Source organism: Alligator mississippiensis, chromosome 13 (genome assembly GCF_030867095.1).
Source record: "Alligator mississippiensis isolate rAllMis1 chromosome 13, rAllMis1, whole genome shotgun sequence".
In the NCBI taxonomy this organism is placed as follows: Eukaryota; Metazoa; Chordata; order Crocodylia; family Alligatoridae; genus Alligator; species Alligator mississippiensis.
This window is the reverse complement of record NC_081836.1, coordinates 45,267,258-45,288,892: the sequence shown is the minus strand read 5'-3', so window position 1 is coordinate 45,288,892 and position 21,635 is coordinate 45,267,258. Positions and strand designations below refer to the sequence as shown.

Sequence of the window (21,635 nt, the reverse complement as noted above, 5' to 3'; positions counted from 1 at the left end):
AATTACAATTCATTGGAGCAGCCTCGCTGCACGTGTGGAGGCACCCACAAGCATTGAACAATTCTATAAATGATCTGGATAGAGATTATGCAGTCTTACCAGAAGAGGACAGACCATTGAAGCACTTGTGCAATTATTATTTAAGTTGGTAGTTTGCAAGCATTCTAGTCACATGTTCTTTTACTGGCAAAAATTCTCTTTTGTGGACAGGCCCCATCTAAAGGGTAGCCCCAATAGCAGAGTATTGAACTTTCTGCTGGATCCACCATTTTTGCTCCACAAGAAATTACATGAACACTTGTATGCTTGAAGTTTCTCCTGGACTTAGCACGTCTCCTGCTGTAAATGTAACCTGTCATTAGCACCGCGTATAAGACACTGGCAAGGTGTGGAGTATTAACTTACAACCACGTGGCCTGGAAGTAAGTGCCCCTGTTGATGCTCAAGGGTCTCTTCGTAAGAAAGATTACACCTATTTTCAATGATCTCTACATACCACTACACTATGGTTCATATCTAGAAAAGCAAAGGGATCAACAGAAGAAAATAAAAGTACCCCAATACTTAAAGATGTTACCACTACACTTAACACTATGAAAAATCATAAAGAAATGAAATGTCATTTTTGAGGATAGTATATATAAGATGTTCAAGCTGAAAGAGAGACTATTAACTACAGACAAGTTAATAACCCCTTTCCTTTCTTTACTGCCCTTGGTAATAACGACAGCAAATAAGTTATAGCAAGCAAGCAAAGCAATCAAAAGGTCCAGCATCACACAATTAAGAACATATTACAGTACTCTTACTGACAAAAAAAGATATCTTCACTGACCTGGCTTCAGATGTTTTTTGTTTTACGATTACTTTTTTATTTGGCATTCCCATTTCCGCAGCCCTAGAGAAACAAAAAGGACCCAATTATTTTTCTTTATATATAATTATATAAAATCATCATGAAGGAAGCTAAATGGGAATAAAAAAGAAAGTTACCTGCATTGCATATTATCACCCATTTTGGTAAAATTATATATACTGAAATCTACCCTTTAGAAATCAGATTATGTGCCAAAGAATTATGTATCTGAATTATGTTACATAGCCAATTCAAATGTTTCTACTGTGTACACCAGTGGTTCCCAAACTGGGTCGCAACCCTAAGCAGGGTCACAACAGTGGATGGGGTCGTGAGGCTGGAGGACTGTGGGTTGGAAATCGGGGGTCATACTGAGGAAATGGGGCCATAAATGGGGTCACGCTGAGGAAAAAAGTCTGGGAACCACTGGTGTACACCATTCATTCTGAAGGAAGCCATGAAAATGATTCATGTATTTTATTAAGCACTCAGTTGCCAAACCTAAACTAAACATACAAGAATTAGTTTGCTTATTGAAACTCATTCTTAAATGCATATGAACATTACATGCAACTCAAGTTAACATGAGCATTTTATTAATTGAGATTTAACTGGGATTTCAGTTAAACAGGGATATAATTACCTAAATTAAATGCAACAAAACATGACTAATTTTTGTAAGTGCTGTAATTTTTTTTTTTTTTAAGTCGACAAATTTTACCTTTATTCAAGAGATGGTAATTCAAATAGTTGAGAGTGCTCTAGAATCATGCTGTAGTGTTGGGCCCTTTCACTCAACAGGAACATGTGTCACATACTTAACCAACATCATTTACTGCAACAACATGTTCTGATTCAATTTCGTGTTCTAGCCAAATGTGCAAGGCGTTCGATCAATGATAAAACATTAATCATGATGCTATTAATTATGATTTCAGAGCAAATTGGACAAAAGTAAGTAGATACATGGAAGAAGACTAGCACCCATCTTGCTTTTAATATGTAAGCAGATATTCAGGTGATTCCTATCAAAATGAAAATGAAGGAATATTAAATGTTGACTAGAAGGAAGTGAGTAAAGTCATCCAACAAATGTAAGAAACCATTTCGCTAAAGATTCTGCTGTGCACAAAGCAAACATTTTCCCAATCCTCCTCCCCCAACCATCACCAAAAAAATAGAAAATGCACATACTTCATAAACTTCTTCCTATCCAGGGACTTCTGAGTCGCTGTTGAAAGTGTCACTCTCTCTCGTGAGGTCTTTACTTTATCCTAAAAGAGGAGAGAAAGTGGTGGATACTAATATTAATTACTATTTTTATTACCGTTGGCTCCTTCTAACCCAACTACTCTGGCAGTTGTTATTATGGATCCATTTTAAAGAATCTAATTCAACAGTTTTTACTTTATGTGGCAAGGAAACTCTTATATTATAAATTTTCAATTAAAAATCACTTCTAGGAACAAAAAAATCCATAATTTAAATTGAATCTCTTTTCTTGTTAAAATTGGTTCTGATTATTTCCCATTTATAGTACTGCATGCCCACACACACACACTTTAGGAGAGTGTGGATGCTAACTATGGTGGACTAAACATTTTTAAAGAAATTTAACCCCTGTAGCATCACAGCCAAGGACCACACTAGTCAGGAAGATTATTTTCAACAGCTTATGTTTTAAATCTTCCCAGATCAGAAGAAATTCAGACCTTAAAAGGAACCACTTCTAAATATTGGACTGGGGGGGGGGAGGTTTGTTACTAGGCAAACACATGATCTTGGAACACACCATTTGCCTGAGCATCTTCTCTTTACGAACTTCACGATCGTGATGCAATATACTCATTCTCTCAGATACTTCCATGATGAAGAATATGTCATGGATGTCATATAGTGCAGCTCGCAGCTGAAAAAACAATAAAACCTGCATGAAGTTCTTCAATCTAGTTAGTGTGTTCATACTTAAGGTAAAAGACCACAGCAATTTTTTAACACAGAGAAAGAAAGACCATCTTGGTAAAACTGTACTACAGACTATTTTTGTAAGCATAAAGCAATACTTTCTTTTTTTACATGACCTAACTACATTTTCACCTCACAAAGATGAAACGAAGAACCTGTCTCTTGTTGACAGACAGACTAAATAGTCGCGAATATACATCACCTGAGCTATCACTCTTTCATGCAGGGATGCATCTTGTGCTGAAACTGTCCCTCTCTTTAATGGAGCTTCAGACTGAAAATTTTTTATGAACTCCATAGTATCCTAAAAAATAAAATGTAAGGTTAAACATTACACAATTCTCACTGACGGGATTTGCAGCAAACCTTTTATTCAGATGAGATCAGATTTGCAAGGCACACTTGGGTGACACAATGCAAAACACTGTGGCAATAAACTTTAAGTCACTTAGTGGAATTCACAACACCCACATTAAGGCCCTTGGTTCCTATTCAGTTAATAGGGAAGAGTTATGCATCTAAGAATAGGACCTACAAAAGCCAGCATACCCAGTGAAGAACACAGTAAGGCAGAGAACACAAAATACTGAGGAGATGGGTACCTGAAACCCCACACCTCTTTCCAAAGGACGAACACATTATCCTAGGTCAGGGGTGTCAAACATACAGCCTGCAGGCCACATCTGACCTGCAGAGCCACTCTATCCACCCCACTGGACTATGGGTTGGGCCCCTGTGGACATGATGATTGGCAGCAGGAGGGCAAGTGAGGGCCAACACAGCCCCAGTTGCCACGTTAGCTTTGCCCATCTGCACTACCTTGGCCCTACCTTCCTGATTACAAGCCCCCACCGCATGCTGCAACTTTCTCCTGCTCTGGGCCACATCCAGCCTCATTCCAGATCCAGCTCAGGGCACAAAGTGAGTTTGACACCCCTGCTCTACACCTAAGGGAGGCAGTTCCCATCATCCAAAAGTCCTGAATCCTTGCCTGGACTTAGGCACTTACACCCCTTCTTGCAAAAACCAAGAAGGATCAGTCCTCTCTATCAGAATACTGATACTCAAGAGCTCAGTGGTTAAAATACTCTTCCAGGAGAAGGGATACCTGGTTAAGGTCCCTACTCTGGGGAGTTCTGAATACCTGTCTCCCACTTCCTGGATAACTAGTAGATAAAATAATTATGTTCATTCTCTTTCCCCTTAGACCAAATAAATATTTAATTATCCCATTCAAAGTGGGACATCTAAACACAAGGAAATGAAATCACCACCCCAAAAATATCCTCAGGTCTGAGGGATCAGGGCATTGTTCCAAGATGGAAATGTCAGGCCACATTTCCTCAGGTAGAGGAAGGAATTGAACCCAGGCCTCCTAAAGCCTCTATGAGTGCAATAGCCATCAAACTACAGACAAGTAGGAGAGGGAAATTTGCACAGCAACTGAAGGTAGTGGAGAGCCTCACTCATGTCTAGCAGATCAGCCAGGAGAGATATATGGGGAAATGCCTAGTCTGTGAATCCCAGCAGGGCTTAGGAATGAGACAGGTGACAAGGTCCCAGCCCTGTCACAACTAACATGGTTCTGGCCATGCCATAAAACATAGGTATCTGCAATATTCACATGTCTCCAGGGTTTGGAGGCAACTGAGCAAGGAACAAGGATCTAAATTCTGGACTTAGGTGTCCTAGGGCATTTTTACATGTGTTGGGACACTGCGCCAAGCCATGCTAATTAGAAGTGCCTGTGTGTCATGTGTACCAGTGTCCCTGCACTGAGAAAATGGCAGCAGGGCACTTTGAACTAAAGCTCACTGAATGTGTTTTATTTCAAAGTGACCCACCACCATTTTATCAGTGCGGAGATGTGTGGTGACACTGATACACATGATGCGGAAGGCTGCTAGAGTGCATCAATTTGGGGCGAGGTGGGCATGCTAGTAGGGAGGGAAAGACTGCAGAAAGACCTAGATAGGTTGCAGGGGTGGGCTAACAAAAACGGGATGCGTTTCAATACGGACAAGTGCAGGGTGCTGCACTTGGGCAGTAGTAACCAGCAGCACACTTATAAGATGGGAAACTCCCTTCTTGAGAGCATGGAGGCAGAAAGGGATCCTGAAGTCATCACTAACTCCAAGATGAACATGGGCTGACAATGCGAGGTCACGGTCGGCAGGGCTAACCGGACCCTATCGTGCATCCACAGGTGCATCTCAAGTAGGGCCAAGGAGGTGATCCTCCCCCTCTACGTGGCACTGGTCAGCCCACAGCTGGAGTACTATGTCCAGTTCTGGGCACCCCACTTCAAGAGGGATGTGGACAACACTGACAGGGTCCAGAGGAGGGCCACCCACATGATCCGGGGACAGCAGGGCAGACCCTACAATGAGAGGCTACAGGACCTGAACCTGTTCAGCCTTCACAAGAGAAGGCTGAGGGGGGACCTTGTGGCCATCTATAAACTCACTAGGGGGGACCAGAAGGGCTTGGGGGAGACCTTGTTTCCCCTAGTGCCCCCCGTGATAACAAGGAATAACGGCCACAAGTTGTTGGAGAGTAGGTTTAGATTAGACATCCGTAGGAACTACTTCACAGTTAGGGCGACTAGGATCTGGAACCAACTTCCAAGGGAAGTGGTGCTGGCTCCTACCCTGGGGGTCTTTAAGAAGCGGCTCGATGCCTACCTGGCTGGGGTCATTTGAGCCCAGTTTTCCTCCTGCCCAGGCAGGGGGTTGGACTTGAAGATCTACAAGGTCCCTTCCAACCCTACTTCTATGATTCTATGAATTTCTGTGCTCCAGCAGACTCGATTAATAATTAATAATCGAGTCTGCTCCAACACAGTGGTTTTCCAATGCATTGGAGCAGGCTCCACACAGGTGTGTAGCAGCCCTAAAATCCTAAATGGATCTAGTTCCTCTTCCTTTAATTTCAAAGGTCCAAGTAGAAGGAATGTACAGACACAGGCTGGCAGGATGTGAAACGAGGGATTTAAGCATGATTCTCTAAATATAGGACTTTTCTACAACCTCCTCTGACTACTGCAATTCAGCAGAGAAAACCTGGCAGCTAGGCTGTAGCATTCACTGCTCCAAAAATCAGGTACTGTACTGCATGCTGTACCCAGTCACTTTTTACTTTGTACATAAACGCACCATACATCTATGTAACACAGGAGCAAATAATACCAAATACCTACATGAACTCAGACCATCGAAGCTTTACATCAGAGGAAATGAAGCGTGCTCTTCACCGTCTTTGGTGGTGCTACTCATGAATGGCTACTGCCTATTGCTGCCTTATGAATGGTTGTCTTGTTAAGCAATAAGATTAACAGAAGAAAGATGCTCCTCTATCTTTTCCCTTTTGTACGCCATCATTGTTAGCTACGCCCACCATGCAACAGAGAAGATACTTTTAGCCCACTATAAAAAGTGAACGTGCACACCATGAGTATGGTGTGTAGTTCATTCAATCTCTGAAGAGGAGAACCACCCTATCCAGTAAACTTTGTAAATCAATCTTGAAAGTAGGATGGGTTTTCTCAGGAGAAAAGATTTCATCTACCAGCTGAAAGAGAGGAGTGAAAACGACAGAAGAATATATATATGAAACAGAAGCGTCTTGTCACTTATTCCTTACCTTGACAGTTTGCCTTAAATATTTCAGTTTTTCGGTTTGCATGAGCCTACGAGTAAGAAAACCCTTTGCTAATGCAGTGATCTTATTGAACTTCATTTGTACTTCTGGACTGAAAACCTTTAAAACAAAAAAACCAAAAAAACTGTCTAAGTGCTATTATGTAATTAAATATATTTAGCTTGGTTGATAGATTTGGACAAACAATTAAAATCAGTTTATTCACCCCTCTTGTATTCAGGGCTAGAAAATATAAGTTTGCTAAATGCGTTTTAGCTAGGTCAGAGGTGCCCACTACAACATTAGTTTGGTTATCAGTGAAGATGGGTTACATGATTACATTGCTTATTCTGTAATCTAGGGGGGGAAATAACATTGTTTAGCTGTTTTCTTAGATCTCCTAGTTCAACCTCATCTAAAGAGCTGCAGGTCAAAGATTAATTGGATTTCAATTCTCTTGCACTGGGAGCTTTTAGCTGTAGTATATCTACCCGGCAAGGATTAGATGATTTTTAAAAATATACAATGCAATCTATTTTCCTACCTGTGACCACCTGGACTTGGCTCTACTAATGGGCCTGGCTGCTGAGATTTTTGACACTCCACCAGATGATGGCCCCCAGAGGTAGAATGGAGTGTCACTTGTTGACACAAAGCTATTGGGTGTGACAGTGTTGGCAAAACCTACACATAAGTAGAATAAGTAGATGTAGTTAAATAAATGGAGCACCAAACAGGAAGACTGAGCACATGAGCACACACACACCACCACCCAAATACTTGCATGTCACTCCACAGAAATCCAGATTTATCACTATATTTTTTAACACACACACACACACTGATTTTAATCTAGAAGCTTTCATGGGTGTACATTGAACTAGTACTGCTTCATTCACTGCTTGTAGTATACATTATATCCCCCGTCAGTTATGCTTGTTCAAAATTTAAAAAAAGACATAATCAAAGCAGAAAGTACCGCAGGATGGAATCTCAGAGACTAACTGGTTCAGAGAGGGACAGACTTTCCCTTTATACCAGTGTGTGCAAAAATCCACAATACACATGTTGAATATTAAGAGATACTATACTGGACCTTTTGTGGAGGGCTTAGGATCAAAGGAAGTACTTCCAGATTTTTATTAGAGGTAGTTTCAGATGCAGCGATGTGTACACTCATTTATGAAGAACATGACTAAGACAATCAATTGGTTTCATACATGTCACCAGCCTGCAGGAAGATACTAACTTCCAATACTTCCTGCCTAGACTGGATCCCAATTAATGAAGCAGAAGTGTTGCTACTGTGTATTCCATGACCCAGGAAGGAATATCCTGTTTTAAAGTGCCCAGTAAACTGTATACTCCCGCCCAGTTTTACCAGTGCTATTTGAATTTGCGTAACAGATTGAGTCCACTTAAGTCAGCATACTTTCCAGCACGCCACTTTCACTTATTTTTCTCCATTCCAATCCCACTCCACTGGAAACATTCATTTTGGGTATTTCGGTTTCTGTTGTAACAATCTTCTTTCCTTTCAACCTTCTCTCCTGCTCTTCTATCTCCTGCAGATTAAAAGTCTGCCATAAAACCAGATCTTTCATTCCATATGATGGAATTTAGATTAATTTTTAAAAGCCGTGGCATCTTGACAAGCCTCAATATAACATAAGCAGCTTAGCCACTACCTATAGACATCTTAATTTCCACTAATCTTAATGTAACATCATCAAATATAATTGAACTTCAAATAGGCTTACTAGACAATATATACGCTTAAAAACCCAGATAAACCTTTCCCAAACTGTAAAAACACAGATTCCCCTCTCAATTGTATTAATACACATGGATACTGTGTGAGCTACTACCAGCTGATTGTAGTAATTTTCTCACTCTTCTAGGATGTCTAATTCCCTATTGCAGCACTTCCCTTTTAGAACTGGCTATGAAAACATGCATCAATTATACATCTGTCTCCTGGGTATGCCTTCCTACTGCTATACTAAAACAGTCAATGAGCCAAGCCTCCTGTTCGTTATATTATTTTTCTCAGTGCTCTGACTGTCCCTATCCAGAACAAGATGATAGTCAACTTTAAGGCTTTCACATTATCACATTCTCCAAAGAGCTGCCATAAATTCAACTAGATTATGATAACTGCCCAACCTTGGGCATGACACACAAAAAAAAAGCAATATCATTTCACTGCCCTAAATTGCCAGATACTGAAACAAAATGCACAAGCAGCTACTGCTACCATCTCAAACTGGAGTTTTCCAGTCTTGTTCCCTCACCTTCTGCAGTTTCTCCTGTTCTCTTTCTTGTTCAGCTATCAGAATTGATAGCTGTTGTGCATGCTGCTCTTCAAGCCTCTTCCTCATTTCTTCAAAAGCCAACATTTTATTTTTTAAAATCTCTTCTGAGAAAAAAAACACATGCATTTTAAAGAATTAATCATATATTCTTTAATTCTTCTTCATATATTTTTTCTAAATGTTCTGTACCCTAAACAAAGAGATGTTGATTTAAAATGTATATTTCTCTTTCAAAAAAAAAAAAAGTAGAATACTTTTTTATTCACAATTCCCACTAACACATAGCAAACAAAGTTACTTATCAGCAAGTGCAGCTCTACAAGTTGTCTGATCAGGTTCACATTTATGAGATAAGCCCTCCCAGATGGCACAAGTGGCACAAGAGTGTAAACATGAAGAAACTAGCTCTGAAAAAAGCAGGACTTCTTGCTTGATCAAATTCAAAACACATATACACACCCTCATATCTAGCCTCCTTATGAAGTTCATTGGAGAAAAATACAAAGTAGATGTGACATTTTTGTTTCTGAATCAAAAAGAGACCACATATCATGATAATATTCCAACTCGTTGCATTCGGTATTTTATTTGCAAAGTGTATCCATGTTCTCTTATTTCAGATTACTGTTCTACCTTAGCATAAGGCCAAATACAGTTCATTAGACTAATGTTTGTAGAGCCATTGACTTTTCGTGGAACATAGAAATTCAATGTATGAGAGTTTCATTGGAATTTTTGTAACCATTTCTAGCATTGCTTCATTTCCATTCTTTTTGGATTTCAAATCCAGCTAGACATAATTTTCAGTAAAACAGCAAGAAAACTCCAAATTATAAAGAAAAAAGAGAAGCTCCAGTTATAGCAACAAATGGTGATATTGAACAAGCAGGATAGTTTTTCAGAAACCGGGAAAAATCACCCGTCCCAACATCATCTATTTACTCTATACAAGTACCTATGGAGATGCTCAAACCATTGTTAAATACGTATTATAGGACTTCTGAGTTCAAGGAAGCAAGCTTCACTTTGCTTAAAGAAGCCTCCATTTCAAAAGCATCTTTCAGAAATTTGGTTTACTATAGGAAATTTATCTAAAATGTAGGGATTTATGATTATAAAAATATATTCTGTCATTTCAACATAATCACTATATAAGTTGTGAGAACAATACAAAAGTGAAATGTAGTGAAACACTAGTAAGGAAAACAGATTACAGATAAAAGCGCACACAGAAACCCTGAGCTTTTCAACTCCCTCTTTATATGTATTGAAAGGACTACAAGTCAATTTATCGTCATGACAACAATTAGCACAATAATTACATATTTTTTAAAACTGAGACTTCTAACTAAAGAAAACTTATATTTTGAAAAGGATTAACTAGAGAAAAAAATATCAGTTTACCTTTTGCAGTACTGTCTGAGCTTACATTCTTGTTAACATAAATAGATCCCAGGGAGCATCTTTGATCTTGCAGCCACCAACTCTCTTGTTCTTCGGTTCCAACTGATGAAACATATGGGTTGTTTTCTTTCTGTGAGCCATCAGTATCCATATCCAGCCTACGTTTCACTTTTTCAATACCATTTTCTTGAAAGTGTTCACTTCCAAAAGAAAGACTTGGAGTATCCATCTGCTGTTGCTTCTGCTGGCTTTGCATCAGTAATGGAGATGGGTTTTCTACATCATAAGATTTATTGAGTTCCATGGGTGAAGTACTTTTGTTTTTTTCTAACAAGTTAGTTGGTTTGAGTCCGTTCATACTTACTAGTTTTTGGGTTACCAGGGACTGACTAGCTGCATAAGGCTCATGCAATTTTGGAGTTGTAGTACAAGTAGCACCGTCCACCTTGTACAGCCCTCTGCCCTCCAGCGCTAGCTGACCCTCCACTGTAGCAGACACTGGAACTCCTTTGCTTTCTAATTGATTAACAGACTGTTGATGCACTGGATTTGATTTGCCAAACACCAGTCCATCACAGGTGTCCAAAGGCGTTTTGTGAACTTTGCTAGAACAAAGCATAGCAAAGTCTGCGTTGAACTTTGGCACAGGTTCAGACACGTTGGCCTTGTCAGCAGCATCTTGTATAATCAAGTCCGTTGCTCTCCCTTTGTTTTTAGGACTTAACTCATAGGCATTTACAGGGTTATTTATAACTATGTGACCCATGGATAAGGGCCTTGGACGTCTTCGGTGCATTTTAGGACTCATACTTGGTTCTGGACTGGGTAATTTGGCATAGGAACCTGTAAGGCTTCTGACAATGCTACTGTCATGGTCAAAGGTGGTAACATGTTTAAATTCTTCATCTGAATCTGAATCCAAAACTGGGGGTGTTCCTGCTCTCACAGGTATGTCCACTTTGGAAAAACTGGATGAGGCTGAAGTACTCATGCTATTTGAATGGGGAGAGGCACCTTGGAGAACCATATTCGATTTATTAAGACTTGGTTTATCAAGTGTCATACCTGTACAACTTCTGCCTGTAAATTTTGTCTTCTCTTTCACTAAATCACTGCTTTTAACTGCATCATTTTCTTTATCTGAATGACTTTCATTAATACTTTTCTTCAAATTAGTTCTTGTGCTACGTCTCGTTTGTTCTCTCTCTACATATTCCCTTGACTTTTTCAGAAGATTTTGAAGACTCATTACATAGGGATCTGCAACTTCCTCATTAACTGTTAGCACCCCCGTATCCTCTTTGTTCAGATGTGTGTTTAAAGCAAGCATATTTTGTGTTTGATCAGGGGATGCAACCTTTGGGCAAGCTATGTTTTCTGAAGGGCTGCTCTCACTTTGCTTTGGAAGAACGAGTTCTTCTGTGCTTTTAACAGATTCTATCATGCTTAATGGAACCAGGGTGTTAGTGTCCGACGGCATACTTTCTAATGGCTTTTCAAGCTTGGTAGCATGACAGTCAGCAGTAGAACTTGGCAAACTGATGTCTGGTAGAGTAGAGAAGCCAGCTGAGGCTTTTAACTCCAAATTAGGGTGAATACTTTCAGCTTCCCATTGATCCAAATCATTCACACTGGACAGTTTTCTGACCTGCACATAATTGAAAACATTTCAGATCCCTTTATTGCAATAAAGCCTCATTGTCTATAAAGAATTAGAAAACAAACAAAGGAATAGGATTTCTTTAACATCCAGCCAAAAAAAAAATTAAGTGCACAGAATGTTCCATATTATTTGCCTGTTTTTATAAAGGCATAATTCTTTCCAGGCACAAGCAATAGCAACTGCATTTTACACCAACATGGATGTTTAAACTAAAATGAGTAAAAAGTCATCACCTAAATATCCATTACCTCCAGGAGGTCTAGAAGAAAGCTAACCAGTATTTTTATACTCTTGACATATGTTCCTGGTCTGCCTTTCAAATCCCAAATCAGGTGACTGTTTCCATGCACACACTAGTAAACAATACATGAAGCTGAATAGATGTGTTTACCACCTAAGAAACAAACTCAACCTCACTGTAAACACTGTTCATTTACCCAATGGGTTAATTTAAGGGCTGTCTTGTAATTCTACTATAAACTCAGATTAAGTGGCTTCATTAAGACTACATTAGATTATTTTTTCAATTGTAAACACCTGCCTAAAACCTGATGATAATCCCATTATTGCATAAAAAGAAAAACATAAAGTTACAATGTTATATTAAAGCACGCGAGTGCTGTAATTTTGCAGAGCTTGTTACCTAGCTCACAATTTCTGGAAAAAATAAGTGGTAACATCACAGTTAACAGTTTGTTAATCAAAATCCAAACAATTAGATCTGCCAATTTGCTACAATCTACCAATTTTAAACAGGATTACAAAAACAAGAGGTGACTATTTTGCTAGTTGTGTCTTGTACATAGACCAAATAAAGCACTGAACACCAAACACTAAACAAGTTTGTACCAAAATAATTGCATGTACTTACTGCAACTGTTGACCAGGTCATACTATCTAAATTAATAACAAGTACTGGTAAAAAGAAAGCTAACTGAAAACAACAACCGGTTTAGATTACAGGATTTATTGGCCCTCAGGAAATGGTCAGAATGCATGTGTTAAAATGCCTTCTCTACATTAACTAATACACTTCCACCATCCTTACCTGCACATTTTCCAGAATCTCCTGAACGCGATTAAGTAAAGCCCTTTTCTTGGAGTTCTGCTTCCAGATCTCTAAATCCAGTGCTTTTTGTTTCTCTTGCTGCATTTCCTTTCTTCTCTCAAGGTTAAGCTGTAGGACAATGTACCAAGGACATGTAAAAAGAATTTTAAAATGAAAAAAAAAAAAAAAAAAATCTTAAAAAAAAACCAACAAAAAACTTAGACCATGTAAATTGGAGACTTCATGCAGTTTAAAGATTAACCTCTTTTAAACTGTAAAGGGATATTTTTGGCAAGGCAAAAACTATTTAATGTACATAAAGCCCAAAAAATTGGGCCAGAGGCAAGAAGTATGCAGAGATTAAAGAACTGGGTTTACAAAAATCCCTTAACATCTGATGCAGGAGCCTCTCCCACAGGGCGGCCATACACACAAGGCTATCCAGAACTGATAAACAGACCTTTTGAATGTTGTTTAGAGGCTGCACAAGCATCCTCTGTGCATCCTCTCCTCCACCCTAGTTTCCCTCCCCTTACACTTTACTTAGTGGCTGCGATTTGAGGGCCTCACACTGACCTTTCTCCCAAATATAAGAAGACTTTCTAAGATGCTCTACACCACTCTTCCTCATGCAGGTCTCATAGCCCTAATTCATATATATTTTTCAGGAGATAAGGGCCCAAGTAATTAAAAACCCTTGTAATGAACAATTCTATATGAAATTAAACATTGAGTTTTAGAGCAAGGGTCAGCAACCCACAGTCCAGATCCAGACTGCAGAACTTTTTGATCGAACCCGAAGACATGGGGCTTCAGCAGCAGACATTTTCCCGTGCTGGCACAGGGAAAGGCAGCAGCGGTGGACCTAGGAAGAAGCAGAGGCAATGAAGGGAAAAGCAGCAGCAGTGGGCACAAGGAAAGTACCTGCTGCTGTCGCTATTCCTTGCTGCTACTTTCCCCCGGCAGGTGCAGGAAAAAACAGCAATGGCAAGTACTTTCCTGGTGCTGGCAGTGAAGAAAAATCAGCAGCAGTGGCTGGGTCCTACCACCTGTCCACCTCTGATCCAAAATGGTGGAATCCAGCCCACAGCCTTTAAAGACTGCTGATGCTTGCTCTAGATCAGGCTTGTCCGCCATGCAGCCCACCAAGTCATTTTCTATGGCCCACTGTGCTGTGATGGGAAACGAAAGTAAACCTAGTTTACTTTCGTTCCCACCCCTTGTCCCTCCCACAGCCCCTCAGCAGCTTCCTAATGGCTGCTGAAGGGCTGGGGAAGGAACAAGGTTCCCACACACACCGCATCAGCTTGACGTTGCCAACACAGTGCGTGTGGGAAGAGGAGTAGCCATGTGCCTCTCGGGACAGGATGAGCCCAGCCGGAGCAGCAGGGGCTCAGCTGCACTTTTCCCATACCTGCACTGGTCAGTCCCAAGTGGCACACGGCTCTGCCACCGCCTCTGTTGGCTGGTGCTGACCCAGGCAGGTCTGTCCCATCCGGAGCAGCATGCAGCTGAAGCCAGATTCCCACGTGCTGCTGGGGACGGGAGGAGGCAGGCCAAGTCGGCACCAGCCAGCAGAAGCGGTGGCAGAGCCACGTGCTGTTTGGGACTGACCAGCGCAGGCAGGGGGAAAATGCAGCTGAGCCCCTGCTGCTCCGGCTGGGCTCGTTGCATCCCGCGTGGCACATGGCTCCGCCGCCACTTCTGGTGGTCGGTGCAGACCCAGTCGGGCTCCTCCCATCCCCAGCAGCACGTGGGAAGCCGGCTTCAGCCGCATGGTGCTCCGGATGGGACAGACCCAGCCAGGTCAGCACCGGCCAGGAAAAGTGGCATGCAGCTGAAACTGGATTCTCATGTGCTGCTGAAGATGGGAGGAGCCCAGCCGGGTCTGCACCGGCCAGCAGAAGCGGCGGCGGAGCCATGTGCCACTCGGGACGCGACGAGCCCGGCCGGAGTGGCAGGGGCTCAGCTGCATTTTCCCCCTGCCTGCATCGGTCAGTCGTGAGTGGCACACAGCTCCGCCGCCGCTTCTGCTGGCTGGTGCCAACCTGGCCAGCCTCCTCCTGTCCTTAGCAGCACGTGGGAAGCTGGCTTCACCTGCATGCTGCTTTTCCTTGCTGGTGCCAACCCGGCTGGGCGGGGCAGCATGCGGCTGAAGCTGGCCGCTGGGGACGCCCGGCTGGGTCAGCACTGGCCAGCAGAAGTGGGAGTGGAGCCTCCTGCCTTTTGGGACCAGCTGGCACAGGTAGAGGGAAAGTGCAGCAGCACGTGGGGAAGCCACCGCTTGATAGGGGACAGGATGGGCTGGCCGGGCTGCATCAGGGAGGGAAAGCTGTGGCTGAGCCCCCTGCAGCTGTGCTGTATTCTCCTTTAAGACTGAACAATATGCTCAAGAATACAGCATGAACAATCTGGGCTCCAACGTAAATTTGGAGCAGGTAAAAATCTTTGTAAAAACACTGTCCAGTATTTGGATTGTGTTTGCTTCTGTTTCTCTTTGTGCAGGATTGAGGGTTCAACTTGTTACTACTTGTTAAAGATGTGTTACTAACAAGTTATTAATTCAATAAGAGTATATCTTCTTGAAGATTAATCTAAAAAATGCCCATATTTTGTTGCTTTGATTAGTTTCCACTCTGGCTGATATCTTTTCCACATTTGATCTGTCAACTTGCATTACACTTCTTTCATTCATTGAGAAGTAAGTAGAAGCGGAAGTGTTTATTTTAGTCAAGTGTTTGGTATTATTTCATTCTTGCTTTTATATTTTTTTTATTTTGGATTTTAAACCACATTTCCAGACCCATTTCAATCCGGCCCCACATTCAAAAAAGTTGGACACCCCTGCTCTAGATTATGATTCAGTGCCTAATATAAAGTTACAGCACAAGATACAGGCAGACAGGGTTCTTTGGGTAAATCTTGTATCTTGTATTAGACCAACTAAATAGTTGAAAGAATTGTTCCTTGCAGGTTTTCAGGCACAAACATCCTTTATCAGGCATAGGGAGAGTTTGCTGGTGATTTGTGTGCTCTCCTGGGTAGAATAGAAAAGCATTTCCATTTTCACAGACCTGCATCTTGGCTTCTATTCCACCCAGGAAAGCACATACAATTCCAGCAAACTCTCCCTATGCCTGAAGAAGGGTGTTTGTGCCCCAAAGCTTGCAAAGAACAATTCTTCCAACTACTTCATTGGTCTAATAAAAGATATCACATTTACCCAAAGAACCTTGTCTGCCTATGTCCTTAGACCAACATGGCTACAACCAACAACCGTGAAGCACAAGATATAGACATTTTTATTCTTGTTTTTGTTGGGTATACTTTAGTTATAAATTAAAATTCAGTCTGGTCACACAAAAGCTGGTATCATAAAACCGAATTAAATGGAATTAGATTTAATCTCAGGCCAATGTTTCTTTCTATATTTGCATTTTATAAAGTGAACAAGTTTCCCCATGTATGTAATTGAGAAACTTTCTGGGATTCTCACTTTACCTTTACACTTGAAAAAAACCATTTTGAAGTCTAACTTTTACTTCTTCCAAAAACCCTAGCTTGGGCACATACAATATCTCATTGTTAAAGAACCACTACATTCATATTTCAAACCACTGAAGTCAAGAGATAAGGCAAATATGCTGCAATATTATACACAATGATGGATGGCATGTTTGTTTTATTCTATATAAGCTAAAAAAACCTTCCATATGAATATGTTTAACTTTCCCTACTCAACGGCTGATTAAACCCAGGTTTACTTAAAATGATTTAGAATTGTATGGAGATGACTGGAGAAGTTAAATCTTCTCCATCTTAAAATAAATTTCTTATCACAGACTCCACATCTAAACCTCCTAGCTTTGTTTCATCAAGATGGAGTTGGACAAGAAACATGGTTCATACTGAACAAGGAAGTTGTAACAACCTACTACATAAATGGAATTTTATTAAGGACTCCAAGCTTGAGTGTGGCAAAATCCAAACTATAGCATACATCATGGACAAATGCCCCAATTTAATTTTAATGGTTGCACTGAAGACATGCACCAGGCTACTGAGGATGCCTTGCAATGGATATCAAATCTAAAACTGCCACCCTAGCCTTATCCCTCAGTGTCGTCATTTATAGGATGTTCTGTCATTCAATTGCTGTATTCCATACAAATAAATAATCTTAAAATACAAATTCACTTAAAATATATGTGTATAACAGAGCTAACCAAGACCAATTATAAAACAAGAATAAGTTAGAGGAAGAAAGAGGAAGGAGGAAGAGAAGAGAAAGCAATAATGTCTTTTAATCTAGAGATGCCATCTTAAGTATCTTTTAGAACCAGTTGGAAATAGATGGAAAAATGTTGATATCTCCCATGAAACAGCATCTCCTGTTGCTGAGACACTCTAGTAGCATTTCTGAATAAAATGAAAATTTTGAATTTTTTTTTTTTTTTTAGGAAAAAAAAAAATCCTGTTTAGCTGAAAAACTTTTTCTGATTGAAAATGGGGTTGAGTGAAAACTTTCCAATCAACCTAGCATTTCCATCCACTCTTTTTATTTGGTACTATTTTAAATAAGCCCAAACGACATTCAGCAACTAGCAAATAAGCAATTTTCCATTAAAAATAAAGTATAATAGTAGCAGTATTTGCCTGGTTTATACCACCATAAGTATTTTTCTTATGAGACATACATTATTTCACAAAGTGAAAGGAAACACAGTAAATAATCCACTTCTGTGCCCTGTATGTACTAGGCAACAAGTTAAGGCGTAATTAAAATGGAGCTGCTGCTGCACTGAGACTTCTCCAAAATCCTCCTAGTGAAGCATCTCTGATGTTAGAAAAGATTTTAGAAAGACTTCTGTGTAGCCAAGGCCTGAGGGGCACACTGTGGGATGCATAAGCAATTGGGCCGCAAGTTCATCTTAAAGGCTTTGATTGTGCTAGTCGGCTTTGTAGCTGCATTTCTTACTATCCAACTCTTCCAGCAGTTGTAGTGTTGTCTAGACAAAAATGGTAAGGAACTTTTTACACTATAACTTGTGCTTATCTACGTGTACTAATCAAACAAGGGCCCAGCAAGAAGAGAGCAGGGTAGGAAAAGAGCCGCATTCACAAAATAAGGCTGGAAAACCAACAGGTATAATGGGAAGCTATGAAAGAATCCAACATAAGAGTACTCATCTAGTGGTAAACACCTCAATCCAAACTCTGGAATGGGAAAAATTATTTTTTTACTTAATCGTATCATAAAACTCCACTCCCATCAGCCTTTGATTTCGTTCCTGAACACTACAGAAATGCGCTAGTCATGGTTGGTTGCCCCATAACCCAATATAGATAAGTGAACAAAAATGGTCTCTGCCTTTTCTAAATGTAAGTACTTACATGTCACACTTACCAAGGGTGAAAGCACAGGAATGCCATGGAACTGGATAAGTGAAATATTTTTGTGCTGAGTAGGCAAAGAGATTTCTTTTGGTAGCGACTCTCCTTGAAGCCTGGCAAGATGCTTTTCACAGAATTTTTCATAGTCTTCCATCTTCCTTTGATTAAACTGCACATAGAGATATATTACTACCACCATGGTACTACCAGTGGAAGAAATACAGCAGGACAAGTACAACAAGAGCAGGTTGTGAAAATGATTCTGTTCTCTGCGATACATTGCAGCGAGAGACAGAAATGTGACATGGAATATTTCATACAAATTCTTGTTAATCTGTGCTATTATGGACTCCAAGTTAAGTAATCTCCAGCGTACTGCTGTCTCAAAGGGCTTGCTTCTCAAGGCAATCACTTCGACGGGAACAAAACTAGGACCTTAAACTCCAGAACAGCCTTAGGTTTCAAGCCATTTGTAACCCTACTTACCATCTACACTTCTTGTTTGACTGTGCCGTGCTTTACAACTTTGGCAGTCAAACATCTGAAAGCCAGTACAAAAGATAGGATGTTGCACTGCTACTACAATCACAGAAAATGGGGCTGGAAGGGATGTTATGAGGTCATCTAGTGCACCTGCCTGCCAAAGGCTGAATGAACTGCAAGTCAACCCTTCCTCACAGATATTCGTCTAGTCGTGCCCTAAAAACCTGCCAGATCCACACTCATACAATTAGGAAGTTGGGCCTGACATCCCATTGTCCCCTGCTGCACATTAATCCTCTACTGTCCCCAGCAGAGTGGAAAAGTTTACAACCTTCCCCTTTCCACATCATCTCGGTTCTCTCTTCTTTAGACTAAATAAACCCTATTCTTTCCATTTCTGCCCCAGGGTCGTGATTTCTGAACCTCTGGCCTAGACTCTTTTCAAATGAGCTCTCTTTCTTTCTTTTTTTAAACACACTGTCTTCAACTGGACACAGCAGTCATGCGGAGACCTGGCCAGTGCAGGGAGGAGAACCACGCCGTACGTTAAGGGGCAGATGGTGGCAGTGGGGAGGAAGGAAATCATCTTTTTAAGGTGGGGGGCAGAGGGAAACAGGCAGACGAGGTTTATTCACAAGTCAGCTGGAGAACGCAGGCTGCACACGGTCTGTGCAGTCACTGAATCTGCCGTAGCATGGAGGATCCAAAAGCAGCTCTTTGCTGGATTTCCCACAGCCCTGGCAGGGGGTCAGAGCCCCCAAAAGTCTCCTGCGCTACCAAGGCTCCTGCACTGATGCAAAGAGACTCACGGCCAAGCTCAGAACAAATCCTGGCCCCGATGTCTTGAAGGCAGCAGCGCCCAACACCCCTTTCAATGCAAGGCTCCTTTGCAAACTGGGTAGAAACCAGGCACCCCGGGGACACAGCCTGGGCGCAGACACACACACTCGGTGGCGCTGCCCGGCGCCCCAGGCAGACCACAGCTCACAGCTGGGCAGCCCCCGAGCGCGGGGCCCTCTCTCCCTCCCTCCCTCCCTCCCTCTCTCTCGGCCGCCCGCAGGCGCCAGGGCCCCGCGCAGCGCAGCGCAGCGCAGCGCAGCGCAGCGCATTCACGCGCTCCTCTCCCCGCCCGGGCCGCGCGCGCTGAGCTCGGGCCCGGGGCCGCGACCACAGGCCGTGTCCCCGGGTACCTGCCGGCCCCGCTCGCCCACGATCCCGGCCCCGCGCTCCGCCGCGCCAGAGCCGCCGGCGCCTGGCAACCGGGGCCGCAGCCCGCCCCTCCCCCTGCGCTTCCGGGGCGCCGCACCTGGGAGCACTCACGGGCGGGAGAGAACTACAAATCCCAGCATGCACTGCTCCCCGGCGCCCGTCCCGCGCCGCTTGGCGGGGGCATTGCATGCTGGGAGCAACAGGCTCTCTGGCCTCCGCGGCGCATGCTGGGAGTTGTAGTTTGAAAGGAGAGAGGCGTACCCTCCAGTCTAAAGGGGAAGGTGGGTAACTGCTCATGCCTCTGCGGGAAGGTTTCTGCTCCTCCCGGATTTCCCAGATTGATCCGGATACTCCATGTAAACCATGCTCTGTTTCCAGTAATCCTTCCCAGCATTGGCGATGTGTAGGTGCACACAGGTGCACATGCACCCCCTGAACGTGGTGGTGCACCCCCTGCAGAAAGGCCAATACCACTGGCAGCATCTGTGGGCGGCCTGTGATCGCCACTGGCCACCTGCCAATGCTGCCAGCAGCATCTGCAAATGGTCACTGGCCATCAGTTGGCGCTTGTCACCCCACTGCCCCACCGCCGACAGCGCTGTGGCCCCCTGCAGGAGCTCCCTGCTTGCCGCTGCCATGCTCCCATTGCTGACAGCAGCGCTGCCTGTGGGAGCTCACCGTGCCCCCCCAGCCGCCAGGGGCACGCAGCATTCATGCTGCCCATGGCCTGAAAACAGTGCCCTGAAAACAGCTCCTCTCTTCTTGTCATTCATTGTCTAGTTACCAGCAGCAGCAAGGGACCTGAACTGCAATGTCCCCAGTTTGCACTGGGGAGATGACAGTGTTTGACATGGGCACATGGCAACATGTGGTCTCATGATCCTTGGGGCACAGGCGCGACTGCCACAGGCATGCTCTCCTTTTGGACACGTGTCAGAGGAGACTGCACTTGCTCCCAAGCGTCATGATGCTCTGCAGCCTGGGCTGCAACCAGCTGTAATCATGCTGCCATAGCGGGCCTCAGCCATAGCAGAAACACTCACTGTGATGGGCCGGTCAGTTTGGAAGGAACCTGTGAACTCTGCTCAGTACCTGCCATCAACAACCTCAGACAGAGCATGAGAAGAAGTTCAGTAGACGATCAGGGCAAAAGACATTCATTTCCTCTAACAACACTCGGCTCAGGCAAGGTCTGAGTTTAGGTTGTTGCTTGAAGTGGAAGGAAAAACAGAGAACTACAAATGCATTACAAAATCAATTCAACATTTAAAACGTACAGCTGGCTGCAGATCATCAAAAGCACCTACATCACTCTGTGTATGGCTACACAGGAAGCTTAATGCACAGAAGACTAATTCAACTGCACATTAGTGCGGCTGGCAAAAACCATGCTAATGCACTAATGTGCGGTAGATTTAGTCTTATGTGCATTAATGTCACCAAAAAAGCATTCATTTACCCTAATGTGCAGTCGCGCTGATTACAGCACATTTAGAACCTGTAATTACAGGTACTAAATTTAATGTGCCATTAATGATCATGTGGACGCTAAGTACGAAATGCAAAATCGGTTTGGTTTTTGTTTCTTTTTAAGGAAAATTTTTCATGTCCCAAGTCACATCAGCCAGATCAATTCCAAATCCATGAGTCTTTCAAGAA

At 42.5% G+C, this 21,635-nt stretch overlaps 1 protein-coding gene across 5 annotated transcripts in view; it reads right to left on the bottom strand.

Annotated features, from left to right (window-relative positions):
• CCP110 (centriolar coiled-coil protein 110) overlaps positions 1-20,056 on the bottom strand; it is a 29,252-nt gene extending 9,196 nt beyond the window's left edge. For 3 of the 5 annotated variants that reach the window (XR_002092576.2, XM_019494782.2, XM_019494785.2), the window contains exons 1-12: positions 19,958-20,056; positions 18,298-18,453; positions 12,891-13,019; positions 10,180-11,827; positions 8,755-8,879; positions 7,893-8,025; positions 7,005-7,144; positions 6,464-6,580; positions 3,024-3,125; positions 2,649-2,765; positions 2,051-2,130; positions 836-898 (exon numbers count right to left, since the gene is read on the bottom strand). Coding sequence is in view for 4 of the 5 variants with exons in the window: in XM_019494782.2 (XP_019350327.2) it covers positions 836-898; positions 2,051-2,130; positions 2,649-2,765; positions 3,024-3,125; positions 6,464-6,580; positions 7,005-7,144; positions 7,893-8,025; positions 8,755-8,879; positions 10,180-11,827; positions 12,891-13,019; positions 18,298-18,438 (2,795 nt within the window). In the remaining variant the exon portion in view is untranslated. Of the gene's footprint in view, positions 1-835; positions 899-2,050; positions 2,131-2,648; positions 2,766-3,023; positions 3,126-6,463; positions 6,581-7,004; positions 7,145-7,892; positions 8,026-8,754; positions 8,880-10,179; positions 11,828-12,890; positions 13,020-18,284; positions 18,454-19,957 lie in introns of those variants that run through there. The other 2 variants (XM_059716904.1, XM_019494786.2) reach the window with 2 other exon arrangements.
• Positions 20,057-21,635: the final 1,579 nt, after the last annotated feature.